This window comes from Lissotriton vulgaris, chromosome 4_1 (genome assembly GCF_964263255.1).
Source record: "Lissotriton vulgaris chromosome 4_1, aLisVul1.2, whole genome shotgun sequence".
NCBI classification, from domain to species: Eukaryota; Metazoa; Chordata; class Amphibia; order Caudata; family Salamandridae; genus Lissotriton; species Lissotriton vulgaris.
This window is the reverse complement of record NC_141691.1, coordinates 61,957,091-61,983,667: the sequence shown is the minus strand read 5'-3', so window position 1 is coordinate 61,983,667 and position 26,577 is coordinate 61,957,091. Positions and strand designations below refer to the sequence as shown.

The 26,577-nt window shown below is 43.5% G+C and overlaps 1 protein-coding gene across 2 annotated transcripts in view; it reads right to left on the bottom strand.

Annotated features, from left to right (window-relative positions):
- The window catches only part of PDZD11 (PDZ domain containing 11), a 63,564-nt gene that overhangs the window by 23,801 nt on the left and 13,186 nt on the right, over positions 1 to 26,577 (bottom strand). For both annotated transcript variants that reach the window (XM_086918319.1, XM_086918320.1), the window contains exons 2-3: positions 16,598 to 16,704; positions 10,505 to 10,588 (exon numbers count right to left, since the gene is read on the bottom strand). In XM_086918319.1, coding sequence (XP_086774445.1) covers positions 10,505 to 10,588; positions 16,598 to 16,690 — 177 coding nt within the window. In that variant the 5' untranslated portion in view covers positions 16,691 to 16,704. The remainder of the gene's footprint in view (positions 1 to 10,504; positions 10,589 to 16,597; positions 16,705 to 26,577) is intronic.

Here is a 26,577-nt window from a genome sequence, read left to right as displayed (position 1 = left end):
AATAGGGTAATCTGCGTATTTTGGGGTGCTATGTGCATGCTAGAACGCTGTTGATTGTTATGATGGGTGTACATGTTATGGTAGTGTTTGCATGTTACGGTGTGGTGTGCACTCAGCGTGTCACGTCGTACATACTCAGTACTGGGAGTTTACTCAGTATATGGGATCGCCAAGTCTGGGTCCAGAGACGCATTGAGCACGCATGCACCCCCTAACTGCAAACACGCCGGCTCTGCCCGGGCAGTTATTTCTGGTAAACACCACTTTGGCACCATGAATTGGATTACATTGATCCGGAGAAGGAGGTGTTATTTAGACATGACTGTCTCGGCTGATAGATGGGCGCAGCAGGTGCAACATGAGCTATGTTTTACCTTCAGTTATTCCTTCTTTCCCTTTTTCTCCTTCTCTGAACTTTCGATTTTCTCTACAAAAGTTTTTCTCCTTGATTGTTGATCGCTCCCATCAGCCTCTTCCTTTATTATGTCTCTCCTTTACCCCCAACTCCTTGATTTTGTCTTTATAAATCGGATCCCATTTCCGTGTTGGTGAGAACCGTGTGCGTCAGTCAGTGAGTAAAAAAGTTAGGTAACTAGGTTAGTCTGAAAGGAGGAGGGAGAGAAATATAGAATGTTGAGTTGGACTGGAGACATGAGGGCTGGGATTAGGGTGGGCGGCTCTGCCAAAAAGTGGCACATTACGTCTGTGCTCCCGACCCCCCCAGGAGGTGCAAGCCCCCCATCTAGGGCAGCACTAAGTGTGAGGCGCACATTCGATACCTGGGCAAACTCTTTTTGTGTCGTAGATTGGAATTCCGAGGGTTATTACCAGGTGCAGTCAGTATCGCACGCCTTCTACTTTCCCTGGGTCAGTTGCAGTCAATTACGTCAGGTCAAAGCTGCCAACATGTACCGGGGGAGCCTTCAGAGTAATTACTGAGACATGTGTAAATTGGTACGGTTGGCAATAATTACTACATGCTGTGCTGCGTTTTTAGGAGAAAATACACAATCGAAGGTATTTACTGGACACAATATATACCTCGCAGCACAGTGTCTGGATGTACAATATCTGTAAAATACCTCAATCCCACCTGGGGCATTAGTGTGACAGGGGTAACGCGTGCCGCCTGAGGAGAGCCCTCTGTCTGAGTTCACTCCATAAAAAGCCCGCGGGGCAACTATCTGGGGGCAAGCACAGGGCAGCGTTCTTCGGAGGGTAGATTTCTGGTGCCTACGTTTGGAGGTCTTTTTTCTGCAAGCAGTACGGGCATGGGTGGAGCAAGCTGCCTATTGCAGCACTGGGGGAGAGTCACATTTGCCACTGCAGCCTGGCCAGAAATGGGAATGCACCCATGCTGAGGGGTGCAAAGTCTGCCAGGCAACATGTAAACCAAGACAATTGTATGTTGGAACTGTTCAAATGTGTGTTTAATTATCTATAGCACCCAGAAGCCCTGCAGCTGCAAAAAATAAACAAGCATTAAAAATGCAATAGGTCTCGCCTTTAATTAAGTAAAAGCCATTTGCTTTGCTATACAATACCATTAGCAAAGCAAATGGCTTTAACTTAATAAAAGGCGAGACCTATTGCATTTTCAATGTTTGTTTAATTTAAGCTATCGCAAGAGGCTCACAAGACTCTTGCGAGTCTAACCACCCAAATAGATTTTTTTGCATTGAAATCTCAAAAACTACTGAACAAATGTACACCAAATCACAAAAAGCACAATCCTTGAAGTATGATGTAGCTTCCTATAAAACTTGGTGCAATTCTGTTCAGCAGTTTTTGCTGTAACCCATCTTAAAGGAGTCTATTGAAAATGCATGGGAACTTTGCTTTTGTCCTTTTTTTCTCCCAGCTTGATGAATCACCCCGATCTAACTATAACTTCTATGTGGCGACCGCCATTAGGTAATATACACACACAAACATATACACACTCACCCATACAGATACTTGCACACATACACATATTCACCTATACAGCCACACACACACACACACCCACTCACTCACTCCCACAACCTCTCAATAAAGCCACTCATTCAATCCTACAAGCAAAGGTTACAGGGATGTTATAATTAGGCTCTGATTACACTTGTACAAAACCATTGAAATTCAGCAGTTATACTTACCTGCGCTAACTATAACTTATGCCCCCCCAAAATGCACTGCTTACGACCTCACATATTAAATCACTCATGACATGGTCAGTAACATCACTGATGACATCTCCAATGGCATTATTGATGACATCACCCAGTGATTCTAAGTATTTTGTAAGATTTTATGATTGTTAAACATATAGTAAGCTACTACAAAAGGTAAATAGGTATTCTAGGTGTACTACTAATGAGTGATACTACTTCTAAAATATATTATGTGAGTGGCTGTGTGACTGTGTGTATCCGTGTGTAAGTGGCTATGCGAGTGGCTAAAAGGGTGTATAAGTGGGTGTTGAATAGCTGTGTGGGTGAGTGAATAGCTGTGTGGGTGAGTGAATGGCTGTATGGATGAGTGAAGGTGTGTCTGAATGGCTGTATGAGTGAGTGACTGGGTGTCTAAGTGGGTTTATGGGTGCGCAAGAGGCTGTTTGAGTGGGTGTTTGGTTGAGTGAGTTGGTGAGTGAATGGCTGTATGGGTGAGTGGGCAGATGCGAGTGCTAGTATCGATCTCTGAAAAGGTATGTATGTGGGTGTGTGAGTGCTTATATGGTTGAGCGAGTGGATGTGTTGAGAGGTTGTATAGGTGAGCAAGTGGTGACTGTATAGGTGAATACATGTGTATGAGTATCTGTGTGGGTGAATGTGTGGCTATGTAAGAGGCTGTAAGGGTGAGTGACTGGTTGTGAGAGTGGCTGTGTCAGTGGCTTGAGCAGAGAGTGGTTGCATGAGTACTTGTATGGTATGTGAATGGGTATGTGAGTGGTTGTGTGGTGTTTGAGTGGGTGTATAAGAGTGTATAGGGGTGCGAGTAGTTCTGTGAATGATGTTATCAGTGATTCCACAGACGAAGTCATAAGTGATGCAATTTGCGAGGTCATAAGCAGTGCATTGTGGGTTGCAAATTATAGTTCGCTCAGGTAACTATACGGACTGAATTTCAATTGTTTTATACAAGTGTAATCTGAGCCCAACTATAACGTCCATGTAAACCTTAGTTTTTTTCAGCGAATTTCAAAAGTTGTTTTCATTCTATTTCCTAAATAAAATGTCCTTGTAACATTTGTTTTTTTTGTGAATTTCTATTTTTAGGTCTCGCTGAAGCCAACGCGTATGCGTTGCTTCTGCAAGAGTATAGTAGGGCTTCCAAAAATTCTCCCAAAGTCTGCAGATCGGACACAGTGCATGTGCGACGGCGCGCGCACACCATCTGTCCACCTGCAGCTTTGGGAGCAATTTCGCGGCCGCTTTGATGTTCTCCGTGAGCCGCGGGGCCACTGAGAACATCAAAGCGGCCACAAAATGCTCACCATTTGCCTCTTAGTCTCCCTTGATCTTTTACGTTTTTAAACAATAGCTTTGCACTTGCCTTCTAAATCGAGACCCATCCGTTTTCAAATGTTTGTCATTTATTGTTTAATGGAACACTTTGGCTTTTTTTGTTTGGTTTAATTTTCTTTTTTGTGTGTTTTTCTTGTATGTTTAAACGTGATGTGGAAATTGTTTATTTAACTGTAATGTTTGGCTCGGTTGCTTCATGACGCCTCAAGAGTTATCTTTGTGCTCAGTCCAAGCAACTAAAGATGAAGCAAAGTTACCCTTGCAGAAACTGGTTTGCTTTTAAGGAGTTGGTTTTAAAAATTACCTTTTCTAACCCAGGTTTAACACTCCTTCCAATTACAACGTCAAATATTAAGTTTTTTTTTTTAATTCTTTACGAAAAATGTAATCTTTTGGTCATTTTGCACAACGTGAAGCAGAATGTGCAGTGTATTTTCGGGACATGGTTCCTTCACCCCCGTCCTGCCTTCTTTAATAGATCCTCGATAAAATACAGCATTCTCGTCCAGAGTTTCCCTTTCAGTAAACACCCTGTTTTTTCCTTGCAAACTTTCAAACTTTCTCTTTGGCACACACATTACCAGCCTTCAGTGCACACTTTCACCAGGCATACACCACCAGCCGTCGGTGCTCACTGCCACCAGGCACACACACAACCAGCTATCAGTGCACACTTTCAACAGGCACACACCACCGGCCGTTGGTTGGTGGTGTGTGCCTGGTGAAAGTGTGCACTGTCAGTGCACGCTTCCACCCCAGGAATACACACCAACAGCCATCAATGCACACTTTCACCAGGCACACACCACCAACCGTCAGTGCACGATTCCAACAGGCACACACACATCACCAGCCATCAGTGCACGTTTCCACCAGGCACACACACCACTAGCCATTAGTGCACGCTTCCTCTAGACACACACACCACCAGATATCATCACCAGTCAGTGCATGCTTCCATCATGCCCACACACTACTAGCTGTCTGTGCACGCTTCCATCAGACACACATCAACAGCCGTCAGTGCACGCTTTCACCAGGCAGACACACACCGCCAGCTGCCAGTGCACGTTTTAACAGGCACACTCCTTCAGCTGTCCGTGCACACTTTCACCAGGCATACACAACACCAGCTATAATTGCATGCTTCCACCAGGCACACACACCACCGTTTGTCAGTGCACGCTTCCACCAGGAATACACACCACCTGCCATCAGTGCACGCTTCAAGCAGGCAGACACACCACCATCCTACCCGCCTAATAGTTAGACAACTATTTTTTTATGTATTGTCTTTTACACACTTTTGTTAGGCTGATCTATTTTTGTATACATTATGCTGCAATCTGGCGTTTATGAGTTTTTTTCTGGCACACCTCTACCCCAAAGCCTCTCACTGAAAGGTGTGAACTCTAGCACTGCCATGCTCACGAATGCCTTACAGTGCAACCACACACACAACCACACATACGCACACAACCACACATACACACTCAACCACACACACACCTACAACCACATACAGCCACACACACAACTACACTGAAAACCAGTCAGTGCACACTTTCACCACGCAAAGAGACACCATCACTCATCAGTACACGCTTCACCACACACAAACACCACCAGCCATCAGTGCACGCTTTCACCGGACACAGACCCCACCAGCCGTCAGTGCACGCTTCCACCAGGTACACACCAACAGACATAGTACACACTTTCACCAGACACACACCACCAGTTGTCAGTGCACGCCCTCACTCTATCTATCGCCCTCCCTCTATCTATCTATCCATCCATCGCCCTCCCTCTATCTATCTATCCATCCATCGCCCTCCCTCTATCTATCTATCCATCCATCGCCCTCCCTCTATCTATCTATCTATCGGCCTCCCTCTATCTATCGGCCTCCCTCCATCTATCTATCGGCCTCCCTCCATCTATCTATCGGCCTCCCTCCATCTATCTATCGGCCTCCCTCCATCTATCTATCGGCCTCCCTCCATCTATCTATCGGCCTCCCTCCATCTATCTATCGGCCTCCCTCCATCTATCTATCGGCCTCCCTCCATCTATCTATCGGCCTCCCTCCATCTATCTATCGGCCTCCCTCCATCTATCTATCGGCCTCCCTCCATCTATCTATCGGCCTCCCTCCATCTATCTATCGGCCTCCCTCCATCGGCCTCCCTCCATCTATCTATCGGCCTCCCTCCATCGGCCTCCCTCTATCGGCCTCCCTCTATCGGCCTCCCTCTATCGGCCTCCCTCTATCGGCCTCCCTCTATCGGCCTCCCTCTATCGGCCTCCCTCTATCGGCCTCCCTCTATCGGCCTCCCTCTATCGGCCTCCCTCTATCTATCTATCGGCCTCCCTCCATCTATCTATCGGCCTCCCTCCATCTATCTATCGGCCTCCCTCCATCTATCTATCGGCCTCCCTCCATCTATCTATCGGCCTCCCTCCATCTATCTATCGGCCTCCCTCCATCTATCTATCGGCCTCCCTCCATCTATCTATCGGCCTCCCTCCATCTATCTATCGGCCTCCCTCCATCTATCTATCGGCCTCCCTCCATCTATCTATCGGCCTCCCTCCATCGGCCTCCCTCTATCGGCCTCCCTCTATCGGCCTCCCTCTATCGGCCTCCCTCTATCGGCCTCCCTCTATCGGCCTCCCTCTATCTATCGGCCTCCCTCTATCTATCGGCCTCCCTCTATCTATCGGCCTCCCTCTATCTATCGGCCTCCCTCTATCTATCGGCCTCCCTCTATCTATCGGCCTCCCTCTATCTATCGGCCTCCCTCTATCTATCGGCCTCCCTCTATCTATCTATCGGCCTCCCTCTATCTATCTATCGGCCTCCCTCTATCTATCTATCGGCCTCCCTCTATCTATCTATCGGCCTCCCTCTATCTATCTATCGGCCTCCCTCTATCTATCTATCGGCCTCCCTCTATCTATCTATCGGCCTCCCTCTATCTATCTATCGGCCTCCCTCCATCTATCTATCGGCCTCCCTCCATCTATCTATCGGCCTCCCTCCATCTATCTATCGGCCTCCCTCCATCTATCTATCGGCCTCCCTCCATCTATCTATCGGCCTCCCTCCATCTATCTATCGGCCTCCCTCCATCTATCTATCGGCCTCCCTCCATCTATCTATCGGCCTCCCTCCATCGGCCTCCCTCCATCGGCCTCCCTCCATCGGCCTCCCTCTATCGGCCTCCCTCTATCGGCCTCCCTCTATCGGCCTCCCTCTATCGGCCTCCCTCTATCGGCCTCCCTCTATCGGCCTCCCTCTATCGGCCTCCCTCTATCGGCCTCCCTCTATCGGCCTCCCTCTATCGGCCTCCCTCTATCTATCTATCGGCCTCCCTCTATCTATCTATCGGCCTCCCTCTATCTTTCTATCGGCCTCCCTCTATCTATCTATCGGCCTCCCTCTATCTATCTATCGGCCTCCCTCTATCTATCTATCGGCCTCCCTCTATCTATCGGCCTCCCTCTATCTATCGGCCTCCCTCTATCTATCGGCCTCCCTCTATCTATCGGCCTCCCTCTATCTATCTAGCGGCCTCACTCTATCTATCTAGCGGCCTCACTCTATCTATCTAGCGGCCTCACTCTATCTATCTAGCGGCCTCACTCTATCTAGCGGCCTCACTCTATCTAGCGGCCTCACTCTATCTAGCGGCCTCACTCTATCTAGCGGCCTCACTCTATCTATCTATCTATCGCCCTCACTCTATCTATCGCCCTCACTCTATCGCATCACCACAGCATCACTCAGTACCGCCACAGTATCACTCAGGGGCACCACAACTTCACTATGCGCTACCACAGAATCACTGAACGCCACAGCATCCCTCGCCTCCACCACAACATCACTCAGCGCCACCACAGCATCAATCTGTACAACTATTCAACAACAACTGGTTCAAAAATGTTCTCTCAATGTTTCAAGCTTTATTACAAATGTCACAAAAAGATGTTAATATTTCACTTCTGTTCTTGTATTTTCGTCACAATAAAATACACTGAACATAATCTTCACAAAAGTTATTTACAAATGTTTAAGCTATTGCCATTATAAATTACAATAACTGTAATTTAAGTATTAATTATTTAAAAAAAAAATAAAAGCCATTATTTGTAATATCAATATATCTAAGTCACGTAAGTACAAAACATGTTGCATTACAAATGCTGTAGGTGTCACATTTGCGAAAGTTAAAACTATTTGCATTATTAATGACAAAGCTATTAATTTCGCTATTTTCAAAACCAACATAAATAAAAAAATCATAATTTACAATACCAATAGCTCAAACTTTCCTAATGGTGTGTCAGTGGGTGCCTGAGAATGTGAGTGGGTGTCTAAGTGTCTAAGTGTCTGTGTGGGTGTGTCAGTAACTGTGTGAGTGACTGAACCACGAAGGAACCGCACCTACCCTTTTATCCAACAAGAGTCCACAGTTTTGCACAAAAAATCTACCCACGTGGAGTTTTTCTACTGGCTTCTTACTAAGTGCTATCTCCTTGGGTAAATGTCCAGTACGTACTCTACACTACAGCTGCATAATGGATCACAAGGAAATGTCACCAGAGACCTTGTGTGCGTTTTGGCAATGTAACTGTTCCTGGTGCGTATTTATCCAGAAATAAGTGATAATATTAATCCTTCAATACAAGAGCCAACTAGCCTACAAAGGGGTAAATCTCCATCGAACAAGGGTCTTTCTTCTTAACTATATGAACCAAGTGCTTCTTAGTTTGGTGAAGATGTCCTCATATTCCTCGTCATCAACAACGCCTAACCAAAATCAGCAGGAAACCTGCGAGGGGGAGGGGGGAAAGAGTGGGGGAGGCGCTTGTTAAGCTGTCCATCATCCTGGAATAAAGTAGGAAGACCTCTGCATATTACTAAGGTGGGTGGGCCAAACGACAAAGCTTCCACCTGATTTGTGTATTTGAATACTCGTACCAATTTAAAGGGAGAACCATGGACTCTGCTCTCACCAGGACAGGACAAGAAAGAACTCACTTTTCACAGTCACTACAGATTGCTTTCAACACATCAACAAAGGATTCACCTCCACAAAGGATTTCAAATAGTCTTTCAATATTGAATTGCTGTGAAAACAAACCTGGTTTGCCTTCGCCAAAACAGGAGTTAGAATCATTTGTCCTTTACAGAAGTGCAGCTTCAGCTGGAGCATCTACTATTTTATATTTGTAAGTGCTTCCTGTTAAGGGTTTAATTTCTTTGAAATGTGCATCAGGGCCAGAACGGCCGGGGGACCCCATCCCTGACTTAATAGGTGGGCTGCACAGCCCTCTTCACTGGGCCAATTTTGGCCCCAGGGATGGAGTCCCGGAAGAAATTTAATGTGGGGAGGTGGACTGCATGGCCCCTGTCCCAAAGATGATTTCAGCCCCGCAGGCCCCATCCCATGGCCACATCTCACGGAGTGCCATGGTCACACCCAGGGCACCCAGTCTGCAGGTTAGGAACTGCGGAGGGAGCCTCAAGGCCCCAGTCGGCTCTCCACTTCCTGCGGGAGCCTGCATTGCTGTCGCACACAGGGAGCTAGTGGAAATCCAGCTCCCTGCGATCAACAGCAAATCCTTACATCTCTTTCCTACACGCATGACAGCGGGCAAATAAAAAGGTGAAATCTTCACTTCCAGCAAGAGAGAACATTTTATTTCGGTGTAGACTGTGCGCTGTGCTGTTTTGTAATGTGGTCACTGGCAGACAATCACATTTAGAAAGAAAAAAAAACACAATTCGGAAACATGATCCGTCACTACACGCCTCCTTTAGATAAGAAATACCCTTACGACAGCCGTTAAGCAAACGATCCTGTCCAGATGGGCCGTCCCAAAAGAAGACAGGGCGGTAACAAAGAAGCCTCATTTTCAATCAGAGGCCACTGTTTAGCATAAACGATGACGCCAGCCAATGAAAATGATGGGCGGGCTTCAAGTCCCATTCTGAAATCTTCTCTACCACAATATGTCTTGCAGAGCAAGCAACGCATGCGCGTTGCAACGCTAGGCAAGACCTAATAAAAACAGTGCAAAGAGCTTTGTACTGAGCAGCCTTCACAAGGGCATTTCATCAGTGGGAGCGACCAACCATGCATCCTAGGGAAAGTAACAAATCTATGAACAATGTTACAGCTAAACCTAATTAGGGCACTCCTGTTAAGAAGATACATATTTTAAAGGTTCTCTCTATGCACTCCTTCAAAAATAATAAATAAATAACTTGTTTTTGCAGGCATCAATTTGTTTATTTCTTTAAATTTACGCATAACCAACTGTACCGGGCTCTTGGTTCGCCCAATACTTGATCATCCAGACTGGTTAAAAAAATCCTTCTTGATACCACCTAGAACAACGTTTGCAATTTGATGTTCTCTTTTTCATATATTAGATCATGGTTTAACATCTACAGTCAATAATGGCAAGTCAATCGCAGGCAACCCTGATCCCTGAACACAAAGATGATACGTGAAAAATCAAGACAATATCATGTTCAGGTGGGTAAACGAGTTGTGTTAGTTAGTTCTCCCAGATCATGATGGCAATTATCTCAGTGTTCACTCGAAGGGTGCATCAGTCACGATTATTGTCTAAAATTATCACAGCAGGGATAGCTGAAAATATGAACTTTAAAACATTCTGAAATGAAACAACTTAGGTTTACTTTTTTATTAGACTCCGTAAAGAAGGTGGTAAAAATGCTTCAGAAGTAATCTCCAAAATTCATCCAATTACCATGAGCAAGCACTCCCATTTTACGCTGCTGAGGCCCTTTTCATCATCAAGAATAATGGATACATTTCCCTTTTTGTAAAATGCCTTTTGTGGATTATGCCTCCAATGTTTTCAATTGAGTATTTAACACCTCCTTTAAATCTGACCTCCCATGTTTGTGCGAGAATTTTAGTAATGTAAAAAACAGAAGCCGCACGAAAAATTCTCACCTGGGTTCCTGGGGGCTTCTTCAGTGTGATGGTTCGTGGTAGAAACTGAGTTAGTTCATTGTTGTAGTCCGGGTGGTAAATTCTCTAAAAACATAAGCGAGTTTATCAGTACAATGTGTGTGAGGTGGTCATTCTCGTGAACATAAAATAGTATTCCTTTAGCATCTATGCAACATTTGTCAGTCGAAGAGACTGCCAGTGTAGCTCACAGACATGAAGAACATGGGTCATATCCCCAAAACATGGCAATGTAATACTAATATATATATATATATATATATATATATAAAAAAAAAGGCATGCAAAAAAACTGTCTTTTCAGTTTCCTACAGTAGGTGGTATGTGAAAAAAGTTGCTAAAACATTCTTCCAATATACCTATTTTTGTGTGTTTAATAATGTGCACCCAACCTGGGCCATAAAGAGAAAGTTAAGATGTAATCATGTTTCTAATTTAGAAATGTGCTCAATATTTTGTTGTTTTTAAGCAAACATGAATCCTGAAAGCACAACCGGAGCCATACAGTCCTTAAAATAGCATGGTAACAGAAGGGTAGAGTTTGTGTTAGAGGCCAAGTAATGTTATGTGTCTTAATACAGTGCCTTCTACCATTAGTATGGCACTTTAGTGCATTATTGATCTCAGTTCCAATACTGTACGATTGTGGGATTCAAACTAATTAGTTGTTTATTGCTGTGTGCGGTTGGAACCCAATTGTTTCTTAGAAACTGAGATCACAAACTATTAGTGTTGGCTTACGTGAAATGATTCCCCCAAAAGGTCTTTGCAATATTGTAAGAGTATGGTAGGATGACTGCGCAGTTTAGCTTTCAGCTGGGTGCTCGGTTCCCATTGCCCAGCCGAAGCAGTTTGTTTTCCAAAGACTTCTCTGACAATATTTGCAGGTATGGTGCAGTGTTATGCACACACCGGAGTGCAATACCTAAGCTATTGTGATTAGAATGATTCCAAGATGCATGTTGAAGCAAACACGCTGTTGAACTGGAAGTGCTTTGACAACTAATGGCTTAGGTACGGTGTTCTCATCGCTCTCAAAACTACAGGGCTCACCTGCAGTTTCCTCTGAAATTAGTAAGAACTAAAGAAGAGTGGAACTCGCACAGCTTGTTGTTCAAAAGGTTGTAAGTTATAAAGTTCTGTAGTGTGCTCGAAAAGGAAATCGCAGTCTGGCCAAACAGTGAAAAATACGCAGGAACTAATACATTGCTCCCCCTCTTGGGAGAGAGCACCTCTGAGCACAACTGGAGGGGACCGGCAGGTCTTATTCTATAAATCTGAGGGTTAACCAAAAGTTCATTCCAAATGTATGAAAATGTTCTTCCAACAATCACAGTTTATTAAACTCATTGTAAATTCATGATTTAAGTTGAATCACTGGATAGATGGTGTTCACAAAATGTTTTAGATCACTAGTGCGTTGTAACACATAATCACACATCCCGATGCATTTCGGGCCAGGTTATATCATCAAGTTAATATCATTATTAGCAGTTATCTCCAATCACGGCCCATTGCTGCTCAGTGGTTGTCTGATTACCCACCACCAATTCTAGAAAATATACTATAATACAAATTGCCATCCACTTAAAAGCTCTCCGGAGCCAGCACAGAGTGGTGAGCAGTGATGGCACACAAGTTTCTTAACTGGCATATCTCGAATGTGTCAGAGGAGGACAGGACTCTGAAATAGGAGGTGAATGTTCATGATACTGGTAGGAAAAGACCTGGCTGGCAGCACTGGAGGGTCTAGGGTGGCTCCAAAATGCATGCAATGGGCTGGAGGCATGGCAAAAGGAAGAGGAAAGGTGCCAATCCTTTAAGGGCTGGTGTCCACAGTTCCAAATGTCACAGAGAGGTCCAGCAACACCAACAATCCAGCGAGTGGGCTTCTATGTTATTCAACCAATCGATTTAGGTGAAGTTGCCTCACTGTTACCATCAAGGTTGCAAAGAATGAAAGTCTGTTCTGAGATTTGTGATATCATTAAGATCGAAGGTTGATGTTGTTTTTCTGACAGAAGAGATTCGGTTTACTTTCAATGTAAAATAAAGGCATAATAGTTTTTAAAAAAATGATGTTGCAAGCGATACCATTTCCATTCTTTGAGTAAAGGTTCTGCAACAACATAATCTTCATAGGTCAAGGATCTGAAGTGTGAAAGATCTTGTTGCATTCCTACGAGCTAAACAGTTAGACGAGAACTCTTCAGAAATTAGACGTGTACAAAAGACTAGATGGATAATTCTACTTATTTTGAGAATTAATATTTGAGATGTTCACTTTAAGTAGTTTATCTGGGTAAAATGGCTGTTCAAAAGCGAGCATGAGAATTCAGAAAGTGATTCACTAAATATTTCATTGTGGGGAAGAAGGCTTTGGCAGGTTTGAAGTGGATCGTATTTTACAAATACTTGATTTTAGCTCCGCCAATCAGGAGTCTGTAAGGTTTCTCCGCAGTCTGTTGTGGTACTCCCAAGCAGTAGAGCGATTGTGATTGGATCATCTGGAGTGGTTCCAGTTGTTTGACTGAGTTCCCATCAGCGTGGCCATCTCTGGGCTACCAAATAGCGTTGGTGTTGGTGACTTCAGAGTCGGCTTTTTAATGATCTAACACATCTTTCCACGGAACGGGGACTGAGCCAGAGTTGCAGATGGTAACAGTTTTTTTCATAAGAATGCACAGAAGGCAACGTGTTTAATCTGATATCATAAAACGATATTTTCAGGACTTTGGTGTAGACCGGTTAGGATGAGTCAAAGAAATTGCTAGAGAATATTGGGAAAAGCTAGATGCTCTAACCAGTAAGGAGTTATGTGAAGACAGTTTTAGAAATGTATGCAACATGCATTACAAAGAAAGGAGGACCAAGGAGTCAAATGCTTTTCAGAAAGGGTAATCTTATTTTCAAAAGCAAAAGGAGAAAAAACTTTCAAGGGTCAATACAGTTAAAGCAGCACTGTACAGAGTGGATCTTGTGACAACCCGGTGACACTTGGTGCAAGTGCTATATACAATCAGTGACAAGTGAGTGTGCAAGTGTTAAAAACAACAGCAAAGGCGACGCATTGGCCAGAGTATAAACATCAAATAATGGCTCCAACAGAGACAAGTTGCAATCACTTGAAACACAATTATTTATATGGGAGCACAAGACGTGATATGCGTCGTAAAATTCAAGCTGTCTAGTCGACGGCGTTTCGATCCCCTTTAGTCGGGATCGTCATCAGGACGGGGTTGTCGATGAGAACAGTGACTTAAGCTCAGGCTCGCGCATTCATTGCCTGCAACCCGCTTGACAGCAGAGCCCCGGTTACGGCCTACAGTCCAGATTAAGTCAGGCCTTGCCAATATTACTCGCTGCCCAGACGGAAGAAACATTCAGTAACTTTGGACCATTGAGTTCCTAAACAGGATTTCAACTACGCCTTCCTGCCTGAGCTTAAGTCACTGTTCTCATCGACAACCCCGTCCTGATGACGATCCCGACTAAAGGGGATCGAAACGCCGTCGACTAGACAGCTTGAATTTTACGACGCATATCACGTCTTGTGCTCCCATATAAATAATTGTGTTTCAAGTGATTGCAACTTGTCTCTGTTGGAGCCATTATTTGATGTTTATACTCTGGCCAATGCGTCGCCTTTGCTGTTGTTTTTAACACTTGCACACTCACTTGTCACTGATTGTATATAGCACTTGCACCAAGTGTCACCGGGTTGTCACAAGATCCACTCTGTACAGTGCTGCTTTAACTGTATTGACCCTTGAAAGTTTATTCTCCTTTTGCTTTTGAAAATAAGATTACCCTTTCTGAAAAGCATTTGACTCCTTGGTCCTCCTTTCTTTGTAATGCATGTTGCATACATTTCTAAAACGGTCTTCACATAATACCTGTTGGGAACGGTCTTTGCTCACATGATACACCCATCCCAACGAGGTTTATGGGTCTTCTCCTGTTGTTCTTATACTAACCAGTAAGGAGACACAGGCAAGAGCACTTCTAAATATGCCAGTGGTTTTTTTCAAGAACTCAATAAAAAGAAGAATTTGGGAAATACTTATTTGTGACTTGTCCTGACTTCTATGAAATGCACCTTCCTTTGGTTTTGAACTCTTAATGTAAATAGGCATCTTTCAGCAGCGGATGCCGGAAGTTGTTGCATTTATTCTGATTATTTTGGAAACTATAAGAGTGTGGGTGTTGACCTTGGTCTGCTGTTGTGTTTGTACGCACTTCTAAATATGATCAGGTTTAGAAGCTCACTTTACACGGACTTGGTAATAAGAGCTGCTCCAAGACACACACATTCTTTAAAGCAGCAGCCAAGGTGTTTTTCTTTCCCTGGAATATTGTGAGGTCTGTTAAAAAGACCTCTACTATGAAGTGAAGATTCCTGGAGGTAAATCAATTACTGAGAAGTAGTGAGCTTTTCGAGTAGTATCATCTGTGCAATGTGGGATGTGAAAGACCAGAGTTTTAGAGGGGGGTGCAATTTAAGAGGATCTAAGCGAGTTCAAGGGAAAAGCAGAACGCACGTCTAACTCTGCTGGGGAACACTGTGGATTAGTAAAAGCCCACACACAGATTATTATGTGCGCTCTTTGTGAACTTTATCATAGGTGTGATCACAGGACGAGCTTGAGCAGGTGGAAAGTCCTCTCTCCAGGATGAATAGAATGTACAGCGCTGATGACCCAGTGTCATGACAGCAACTAACAGCAGATTGCCCAAAAGAACATTAAACCATTCGGTCAAAACAAAAAGTGAATGACCTATGGAATCAGGAAGTCTCACAACGTTTGAGCACAGTTAGAAATCTTCCCTACAAAGACACGATAAGACACAAGGAGGCTTCTTGGTGCAATGCTAAAGAGGTGTTTATAGAGACGTTGAAAACAAACTAACTGAAACTTGATGAAAATAATTAAATACAGATGTTGGAGGACACAATGAAGTAGTGGAATTCAACCGTACTGCCCAACAGAGTTACAGCAGAGATCAAAGATACCAGAGGGTTGAATAAAAAACATTCATAGAGAAGATCACATGATACAGAATAACATCAGACCACCGATCCTGTGTATTTATCGATTCAAATCATAGGTGTGAAATGTGGAAACCTAAGGATTCAGCAGAATCTGGTGGGAGGAGTCACAGAAGCAGGCTATGAAATACCTGCGCATCAGAACCAAAAGTAACAACACAAATTAAATGAAACATGGACCAACAATTGTGTTACAGTTCCAGGGGGGAGACAGTCCAAGATAAGACCCTAAAGAGAGTAAAGAAAAAAGGCACACAGCTGTTCATTCATACACACACAAGCTTTATTACAGAAGAAGGGAGTTGGAATTTCAAGAAAGACCTTCATGCGTATGGAAGGACTGCAGATATATCCTGCTTGATTGAGACTGCAGATATATACTGCTTGATTGAGACTTACACAGGAGGGAAACTTGTAGTTCTACTGGGACCCAAAACATACAGGGGCCCTACTGAACAATCGTGAAAAGAGACAGGACAATATAGAAGAGGTAGAGAATTGTACATGGTCACCTAGAATTGCAAGATAATGTGGAGATTATAAATCCATAAAATTTGAGCTGTAAAAAAATGTACTTTGTAGTGTGAATAATTTACTATGGGCCACGATGAGGAAGACCTAACAAATGAGAAAAATATTAAAGACTAGATTAGTATGACTGAGCAGTCACATTGCAGGATTAATAATTTATATTTACATTTAGAGCACCTCCATAACATGAAAATAAAAAAATTCTGTTTATTATGAAACAGCGAATGAAATCGTCTAAAAATAAACAGAAGCTGAATGACCCACATGAGACAAAATGCAAAATAGGAAGGAAATAAACTGGAAATCTGTGTGAAATACTCATGTAAGGTATGTGAGCATAAAGTTTGTCCTATGCAAGCCTTTTTTGCACAATTGATTTCTCATTCAATTGCCTCAACACCATTTTATGCCCTTTCTTTATAATCATCTCACCACCCCAACATCCAGACACAAGAATGGAGATAACAAAGCAGCAAGATAGAACTTCCACTCACCTCATGAGGTGAAATCCATGCAGGTGGGTTTTCGTAGGCCGGTAAGAACACTACAGGGTATGGATAATCATCGTAGGCGATCCGGTTATCCATGTCCGAAAGCCGTCCTGTAAGGCACGATACCAGGGTTTAGAACTGTCAAAGTGAGTAATTTGCCACATAGAGGAAATACGGAAAGATTAAGAATTAGTTTCCCCAAACCTGACTTGAAAGAAAAAGCGACAAAAACTACATTATAAGGAAACAATCTCAGAGAGGAGTTATAGATTGTCAGGCATCAAGTATCAATCGGGCCACCGCAGACTGGGTTGCTATTGCCCTAATGGAGGAATGCATCTCGAAAGTCATCCTGTACATTTAGAATATTTTACACCCCCAGCCTGTCATCTTTAAGATCCAATCAATAAAAGGGATAGAGGAGATTTACTCAGATTCTACAGGTGGGAATGAGACTGTCAAAGGATGCATATGGATGAGGACTGGTCGATAGTAAGGACTACTTATTCTGAATTGCAGTTGGTTGTAATTTAGGACCGACAGTGGATAAAGCATGTTTTAAAGTTGTAACCACATAAACAAGCTATTTATCAGCAACCTTCGCACCCCATCAGATGAATTGTAGATAACCAGTCCAGCAAATGCCCCTGGCCCCAAATGAGCGGCGGTTATTTTTCAAAAGTTACCCAAAATATTAGACTTTACTGCAGATTCACCTCTGTAAGTCTGCCGGGCAAGGTCACCAGCTCCCGTCTCTTCTCATAGCATAATGAAGGGGACCGTATTCGAGAGCGCAATCCACGCTGTCCTGACAATTACTGTATGCTCGCCATCTAGAATGCCAAAGCGTGCATAAAAATACTGTGAGGTGAACTACTGTGTTGAGTGAGCTCGTGGGCTCTCTCAGTCCACATCAAAGAGGATTCAGGCAAGAAGAACATGGGTACTGCTCTTGTGTCGGTACTACTGGCAAGAGGAGCAATCCGTGTGCTACACACTCCACTGTTTCACAGACTTCTCCTCGGCCTTCGGTGGAGTAAATCATGGCTTGCTCTGGACTAAACTCTGTAGCTGGGACATTTCCTGGTCTGCCGGAGCTATTGCCCTTTTCTAGGGAATACTTGGATTAGAATAAGGTTGGGCACTGGGTCCCAGGTCTCAATGGGAAGTGCAACTAACAAGGTGCAGAAATATAGCTGTGTCCTGACCGTGTCATTTTCCCTTTATACATCAGAGATGGGCTGTGCCCTTATCAAACCTAAATCCAGCCTTAAATGAAAAGCAAGTGCTCTTACATTTGCAATAATTATTTTGAGAGGCGCTTGTTGGCCAATAGTAGTGCCCCTGGTGAAGCTTATCAAAATACTATTTTGTACATTAATACTCAATGACCACCCTATACATGGACAGTCCAACTACAGGTTTGGATTCAATGGTTTGTACCCAGCTTCACCAGTCATGTTACCTGTACTGTTAGCTTTGACTCGGATTGAGTGTGGTCTGAACTAGATAGCTATTCACTTAAAACGAAACTTCCTAAAATGCACGTATAGATTATGAACAGCCTCCAATAACTTTTCGAATGCCTCAATGTGGTACGAAATGGATAATGAGAGACCGCTCATTCAAACCCCTGTCATGATTATTTTTTGCTTTAGGAGGCTTGTTGTCAGGTTTTATGGCTGAGAAGATATGGTCTATCTTGCACTGATTTTTACGAATGAAAATTACTTTCTGTCTTTGTATAGTAACAAGGTGTCAGGACACACACACACCCTGCTTGCTTGAAGTCATTATTCAAAAGGAAAAGTCTCATATATACAGTTTCTTACTCAGATTATAATAAAAACTGCAGCAGAATTACATTTGCACTTTCCAGCGTGCCTAGAAATTCAAAACTGCCCGGATCGTGTGGGGGTTCAAGAAATGAGGTAGGGCAATGGCGTTCACACATGAAGCATGGTTGGTGGATCAGAAATTTGAATCAAAAGAAGCCAACTCAAAAATAACCACATGAGGCCACTCACCTTGAACATGCAAGATATTTCTTCTAAAAATACTTCAGAAAGAGCAATGATAGCTACAGTACAGTTTTTGATTTTAAAATACCTCAGATGAGTCTTATACCTTAAGATGGTATGACATTGGCTGAAGTAGTTCTTCTGATATAAACATCTTGTGCCATCAAGGGCAGTCGTTCCCTTTCTTTAGCCAGGGGCATGGTCTCATGAAGAGTCAGAACATATCTCAATCAGGTTGCTGGAAAAGTGATCCATATCACAAGCTCACAGACTAGACTGCCTCATATCCTGTCTTTTTACTTTGGGTGGGCGGAACTAGCAGAGTTTCACTCTGCGTAATTCAGGGGGGTTACATAAAAACTCGAAGAGACTCCGCAGAGTTGTGCAAGAAGACGGAATTCGGCATGTCACGCTGCTTGCAATGATTTTTAGCACCGGAAGCTTTTTCTGAACTGTAAAATCACTGCAAGTGGCACCGCGGTACACCCAAGAGTGTGCTGCTCTTTTCTGCCGCTCAACGCAAAAGGTAGCGTACAGTCACGATCACCCGTGTTGTGAAATCTCGCCAGGAGGCGTTCTAGCACCCAAAAATCACTCTAGGAAATGTATTCTCGCTCGCTAACTTAATGTTGGTGAGCTGCTCGCGAGAAGAAACTCTGCAGCGCAGCAGTTGGCGGAACTCCGCATTGCAAGTAAAATGCAGAGTGGGCAAAACTCCAGCGGTGGAGCAGAGTTTATCGTCCACCCCCACTTTTGACTTCTACGCTGAGGTGAACCAAGACCTGTTGGAGGTGCTGCTGTCAAGGTCAGTCAGTTGTACCTTTCTGATGAGGAACTTCCGCACTGGAACGTGCAAGGGCGACTAAGGCCAAGATAGTATGTGTGGGTGAGAATGCAATTATACAAGTGAATGTATACGTTGCAGTTTATCTGGATGGTTGTAGCGTTGCTTATCCTCATGGATTACCATCCCTTTCCTATCCTGTGGAGAGAGAAGAAGACCTCAGGGATGTCTCCATAGAAAGGAGGTTTATTAATAGACACTTCGCACAACACAGCTTTCTACAAGTAGGCCATTTTAAGGGGTTATGCTGGTTCCCAAGTCATGGGCTTTGTTTGCAACAGTATGTTCCAACTTTTGCTTAAGTATCGAGATAGGAAACAACTAGGAGTAAACCTCACATAAATCCCTATTCACTTCACCTTACATAAATCCCCATTTACCCCATACTGGTCTCCTATGCGTTAATGTTGCTGCAGAGGCTGCCGCATACTCAGTCTCAAAGAAATGGCACGTCACTGAGTAAGAGAAGAGGAGGCTTTAGGACACACAGATGCATTGCTTTCTTAGAAACCGATTGTAAACTGCTAATTCTATTTTGTAATCTTCTGATTTGATGTCAACTATGTCTAAAGAAATTCTAAGAGAAACAGACAGCTGCTTCCTGGAGTAAAGACACCCAATCCAGAAATAAGCAGATGATGGTGTGCTATGGGGTATTCCGTAGCAGCCAATCTAAACAGTTTCAGAAACGCTGATTATTTAAAAAAGTGGGAACAGAACACTTTCGCTAGAGTAAAAAAATAGTATCTGCACTGTTACGACAATTAAAAAAAAAAAATAGAGTACAGAGACAGTTTGCAACTAGCTGAACACCAGCACCATGTCCTAACAAAACGTGAGGATGTACAATTCTCATGGATATCTAGAGTTGGAGCAATGACAATCCACAATTGAGACGATCAGAATTTGAGAAATAAAAACTTGGATAATTTTCCCCGAGGTTTAATTTTAGGCACGGCCGCGCTTCCTGAAGACATCTGTCATAATATTAGCCTAGAAGCATTTCATTTCCACCCACGTGTTATTTTTTTTCGCAGATCTGTCAAACTCCACTTCGCACATGGATGCAAAATCACAAGTGTCGCAGACAGAGAAGACGTATTTAGAACAGAAAAGGTCCTTTTCTCCAGTTACTACCAATACCTGTTGGGAAATACGCCTCTTCAAAAACAGGCTATTTATATCTTCAAACAAGCAACGCTGAGTTCATAGATATTCTTATTATTGGAAAGAACACCCCCTCTTATCCCAGCCCCAGCTTCTCCTCCATTCCCTAACACAGCGGTGGTTCTTAATCTCTTGACTTCTGTGGACCCCGAATTAATCATTTTGGAAGCTGGGGACCTCCACTGAATGTTTTTGGAATTCGGGGACCCCAACTTAGTCATTACTGGAAGCTGTAGCCTAGTCATTTTTGATGATTTGAACTGCAAAAAATACAAAAGAAATACAGAACTAGAATTAATTAACTAAAATGACATAATATTTTACTTAATTCACAGATATATATATTTAAATCAAAATTGTAAATTTAAGAGGAATATTAGAGCATTTCTAATTTCAATTGAGGCCACTCATGGTCCATTTTATATTCTGTTTGATACACTTGCATTGTTCCCAGAGAACAATCGGAGGATACTTCCTTAAATTTGATCGTTAAATTTCAAATTCCTGAACATCAACAGAACAATAATCCGTTAATATTCTGTTTTCTCAGCAGTCGTGGTTAGCCAGAGTAGGATTCTTGGACCACTAGGTGTCCCCGGAACACAGGTTGATAATCACTTCCCTACCCAGTCCATGGCAAACACGAGCATTGTCAGAGTGAGCTGGCAGGGCTCCTGTAATGTGGAATGCTTGCTCAAGCTTCATTGAGGCACAACTGACAGAGAACATGCAATTGCAATGCCAGCTTCTCACACACAGAACGGAGGCAGCATGGCAGAAACGCAAACTTATGTAGAGAGCGGGCGCAGCACGGTCATTACCTCCTTGTAAGTCTTCCTAGCCACATGAGTAACAAAGTGAGCTTCAGTTCTATACCACCACAGATTCTCGGAGTAATGAAGATTACCGGGGCATCAGCAATCTAGCTGCATCGCAAGTGTAGCAACCACAGCATGGGACGAAACAGCGCAAGATATCCACACACACACAGAAGATGTACCATAGTGGAGGCAGCAGTTTAAAACACACAGAGCAGAAAAAAAGAGCAGTGCAAGCTTCCTGCACAAAGAAAACAAGTGCAATCTAGAGAACACACACAAAGATAATTAATAGAAGTACCTGCCGTGCAAGCTTCACATACATACACAGCAGGCTCAGTACGGACAGAGCTGCACTAGACTCACACCAACATGCAGCCTAGGCAGAAGCAATGCAACCCTTTTGCAAACACATACCATGCACTGCCTGGGCAGAAGCTGTGTAGGCACCAATACACAGAACACAGAGCATACACAGCGGCACGGCAAGCTTTCTACAAATGGAACTGGTACACTACAAACAGCAGCAGTACAAGCTTTGCTGGTACATAAAACATGTATAACAGGCAGCATCTGCGCCAACATAAACATGCACACAGTCAGCATATGTAGCAGCCATGCAAGCTCCCCACATACAGAACAGGTTTGGCATGCTCGCAAAAAGATTCCAACAGCAGCAAAGCAAAGCTCCTGCAAACACATAACATCTACAATATGATCGAAAGCAGTGAAAATTCCTTCCTAAATGTACGGCTACATACAGAAAAGACAACAGCAGTGGAATGTTTCTTGTCCACACCCAGCAAGTTACACAGCCGACACCTAATGGACCTGATTTTCTCCTCTATCAGCAACCTCACAGTTGACAAGCCAGCAACAATTACCTTGACAGACCACACCCTCATCAGTTTCAGAATACCCATCACACACCAGCACATGCCACAGGCAACATTCACATGATCCTTGACAGCAGAGACACTCCAGCCCTCATGTTCCTGGACCTCTCAGCAGCATTTGATGCAGACTCGCAACCGATCCTCATCTGGTGCATGCAAGAAATTGGCATTTAAGGATCCACTCTCTGCTGGATCTGCTCTTTCTCAATCTCATTACCACTGCATCCACCAACTCCAGGCCAACATTCAACACAGCGAGGCCCAATCTCGTTACAGCAACAACAACCAGCTCCAAATCAACATTCAACGCAGCGAGGTCTATCTAATCTCAATTCTGCAGCATCCACCAGCTCCAAACCAACATCAAAAATAGAGAGGACCAATCTCATTACAGCAGCACGCACCATCTCCAAACAAACGTTCAACACCGTGAGGTCCAATCTCGTTTTTAGGGCCTACTCGCTTATTCTGGCGAGCTGGCAACAGGTGTTCTGCTTGCTCACAAACTGAATGAGCAATAAAGATTCCTTCAAATTTTCTTACCATGTCACACTTTCTCGGCTTTCAGAGACAGGTCAAAAGTCAATTTGTCTTCCTACGCTTACTTTTCTTTCTGTGACTAAAGTTAGAAGATTATGTAAAGTCAACTGTGTGACCATCCAGGGCAAAACATGTGAAATTAAAGGCTGTAAGATTTCAGGATTTTTTTCTAACACAACACTGAAATAGCTAATAAGTGAATTGTTTCAATTATATTTCACTAGTTATGAAGCTACATTTTTGCAATTCTAATGTGAAAAAAAAGATTTGTATTGGATCAAATTATAACAAGTCAGAACACTTTACTTGATGATGTCCAAACGTAATTTTTTTTTGGGTGGCACCCAATTTCAAACATTGTTTTTGCGATATATAGTTTTATCAGCAAAACTTCATGTTAGTGGGGAAGTTTTGCGCCCATTTCAATGGAAAATGTACGATCTGTAAATTACAGTGCACTACCACATCATGCTTTAGTAATATATTTATGAAAAGAGTTTTTAAACATGAAATGGGAAATATTCATATTCCTGCCCAGATGACAATGATACAAGAGAACTAAGAGGCAAGCCAGAAATCATGTCTATCCTATATGTGGGCTCGATTTGTAATATAAATGGAGCAAATGTTTAGTCTAGAAAATAAAAAAAAGTTGTTTTGTACAGCAGAAATAGTGAACTTGAATATTTGAGAGTGCTGCCTTTTGTGATCATTTCAAAAAAGGTGGCTACATGGGACAAAGGATTTGCTTGGAGCACAAAATTTGAGATCAGTTCACGGGTCAAGTACATTACAATTAGGTTGAGCAGATTATTCAAGTTACTAGACCTGCAGGTCTGATAATATTTTTAGGATTTTTCAAGCCCTGGCCAAGAGCGAAATACTGCGGCCAGGCTCCAGAGCAATATGTGTTCCGCTCCCCGAAAACGGAATGAAAACGTTAATGGGTAAGCAAAAACAGTCAAAGAGGGAAAACATTGTAGTCCACACACCATGTCATCTTAATGGAAAACAATGCAAAGCCTGCCTGGACCAACAAAAGAAGATAACTACAACTAAGTTTCAAATAACATAACAAATGCAGGAATAACTGGAATCAATACATTTCACAGTCAGAGAACTTTAATCACTCTGCTACTGGCTTGCTGTGGAGTAACAACAGTCTGTTAGGATAAAAAATAGGTGTGACCCTCGCTTAGCAAAGCAAGAGAGAATCGCCTTCTTCTGCTCAAGAGCATATCATTTCACGTGAAGACACATTTCCCAGAACACTTGATCTAGTACACCCAGAAGCAATGTCAGCACACACACATTATCGTCACTAGACCATGAAAAACAAACCTAATATTCCATAGTGACTGCCTAGAGTGTCCTATAAGATACAAACACCTATACTACCACCTTTTCAACTCCAAAAACACAGAAGCTTTGCACACCTTGATCGCTTTTTCAGGTGAAGTGAAATTGGACCTCTCCTTATTAACCGTATAAAGCGGACGAGCACCCAGTCACTAACACAGTTTCTAAGCCTTTAGCCCCTCTTTTCTCATTAAGATACATTTTTTTCATGCGATCTGCTTCTTTTGCTCCATTTTGCGTACCTGTCTCCAGACTAGCTGAATCACCACAAGCCCTAATTGCATCAAACAACTCTCTCAACCATTCAGGATAGACTTTTTTTTAGGATCATCACCTTCAAAAGCCTAAAAGAAGAAATACAAGTCTTGCTGTGGGTCATATAACTCCACACCTAGTTTCAAAAACATTTCAACATTTTCGCCAAAATGTTCTATACAGATTAGTCCTTTTGCAGGACACAAAGCAGTAATTTACAGTCACTACAACAGTCCTAATTCTATCGATGCACTCTTGTTCTGCTATATCTATCCTGGAAGTGGCCAATCTTTTTTTTTTTTTAACAGAGTTTTATATAGCGCAAACTTGACCCGAATAGGGCATCAGAGAGCTTTACATAACACCAGTTGCATTACATGAGGACACATTCATTTTTGTTAGGTGCGGGGAGATTAAGGTATTTGCCCACAGGATGTTCAGCGTCATTGCAGAGACTCGAACCCAGTTCCCCAGATTCGAGGTTGGCCGCCCCAGCCGTTAAGCCAACTCCTCTCCCCTTTTAGCATGTGCCAAAAATGTCTGCCCTGTGCAGGACAATAATATTTCCAAGATATGTTTAAATTCATTCTTTAACACCTACCACAGTTTCTTTTACTCATGCCCTTATTAGGTCTAACCCGATAATGCGCATATTGTACCAGTTCTGATGATTGACTATAGCCGATTGAAGAAGTAACCTTTCCTGAAGACATCAGCCAGTGTTTGCTTCATATAGAGTAAACTTCTATATATTTTTTTAGCTAAGCCAATCATCTCCTACAACCTAGAAGGCTCTCCGGTTTATTTTCAGAGAATCAACTTAAGATATATTCAAGTCAAGTCAAGTCATAAAATTTGTATAGCGCACTACATACCCAGAGGGTTTCAAGGCGCTTAGGAAGGGGAGGAGGATTATTTGTCAAATATCCACGTTTTAAGCTGCTTTCTGAACGCTAGGTGATTCTGGGTGAGGCGAAGGTAAGCGGGGAGTGAGTTCCATGTTTTGGCAGCCAAGTATGAAAAGGATCTGCCTCCCATGGTGGTCTTGTTGATGCGAGGTACAGTGGCAAAGGCTTGGCTGGAAGAGCGAAGTTGGCGGGAGGGGGTGTAGAAGGACAGTCGAGAGTTGAGGCAATCTGGTCCGATGTCGTAGAGTGATTTGTGTGCGTGGGTAAGCAGTCGGAAAGTGATCCTCTTATTGACGGGTAGCCAGTGGAGGTCTTTAAGGTGACCAGAGATGTGTTCGTTGCGTGGGATGTCTAATATGAGCCTGGCTGAGGCGTTTTGGATTCGTTGTAGTTTCTTCTGGAGTTTAGCGGTGGTACCTGCGTAGAGGGTGTTTCCGTAGTCCAGTCGGCTCGTGACTAGAACGTGGGTGACTGTTTTCCTTGTTTCGGAGGGGATCCAGCGAAATGTTTTTCTGAGCATGCGAAGAATGTTAAAGCAGGAAGAGGATACGGCGCTGACTTGTCTGTTCATTGAGAGTGAAGAATCCAGGATGACGCCAAGGTTCCGTGCGTGGTCTGTCGGGATGGGTGCTTTTCCGAGGGCTTCCGGCCACCAGGAGTCGTCCCATGCAGAGGGGGATGAACCTAAGATGAGCACTTCTGTTTTGTCTGAGTTCAGACGGCTTTGTTTCATCCATTCGGCGACTTCTTTCATTCCTTCGTGTAAGTTAGTTTTGGCGGTGCTGGGGTCCTTGGTGAGAGAAAGGATTAGTTGAGTGTCATCCGCGTAAGAGATGATGTTGAGGTTGTGTTGGCGTGCGATGGCCGCGAGGGGGCTCATGTATACGTTGAAGAGGGTGGGACTGAGTGAGGATCCTTGAGGTACGCCGCAGATGATTTCAGAGGCCTCGGACTTGAATGGTGGGAGGCGGACTCTCTGGGTTCTTCCGGTGAGGAACGAGGTGATCCATTCCAGTGCTTTTCCTTGAATTCCGATGTTTCTGAGGCGTTGTAAAAGGGTGCTGTGGCAGACTGTGTCGAAGGCTGCAGAGAGGTCGAGGAGGATGAGGGCGACTGTGTCTCCATTGTCCAGTAGAGTTCGAATGTCGTCTGTTGCTGCGATGAGGGCGGTCTCA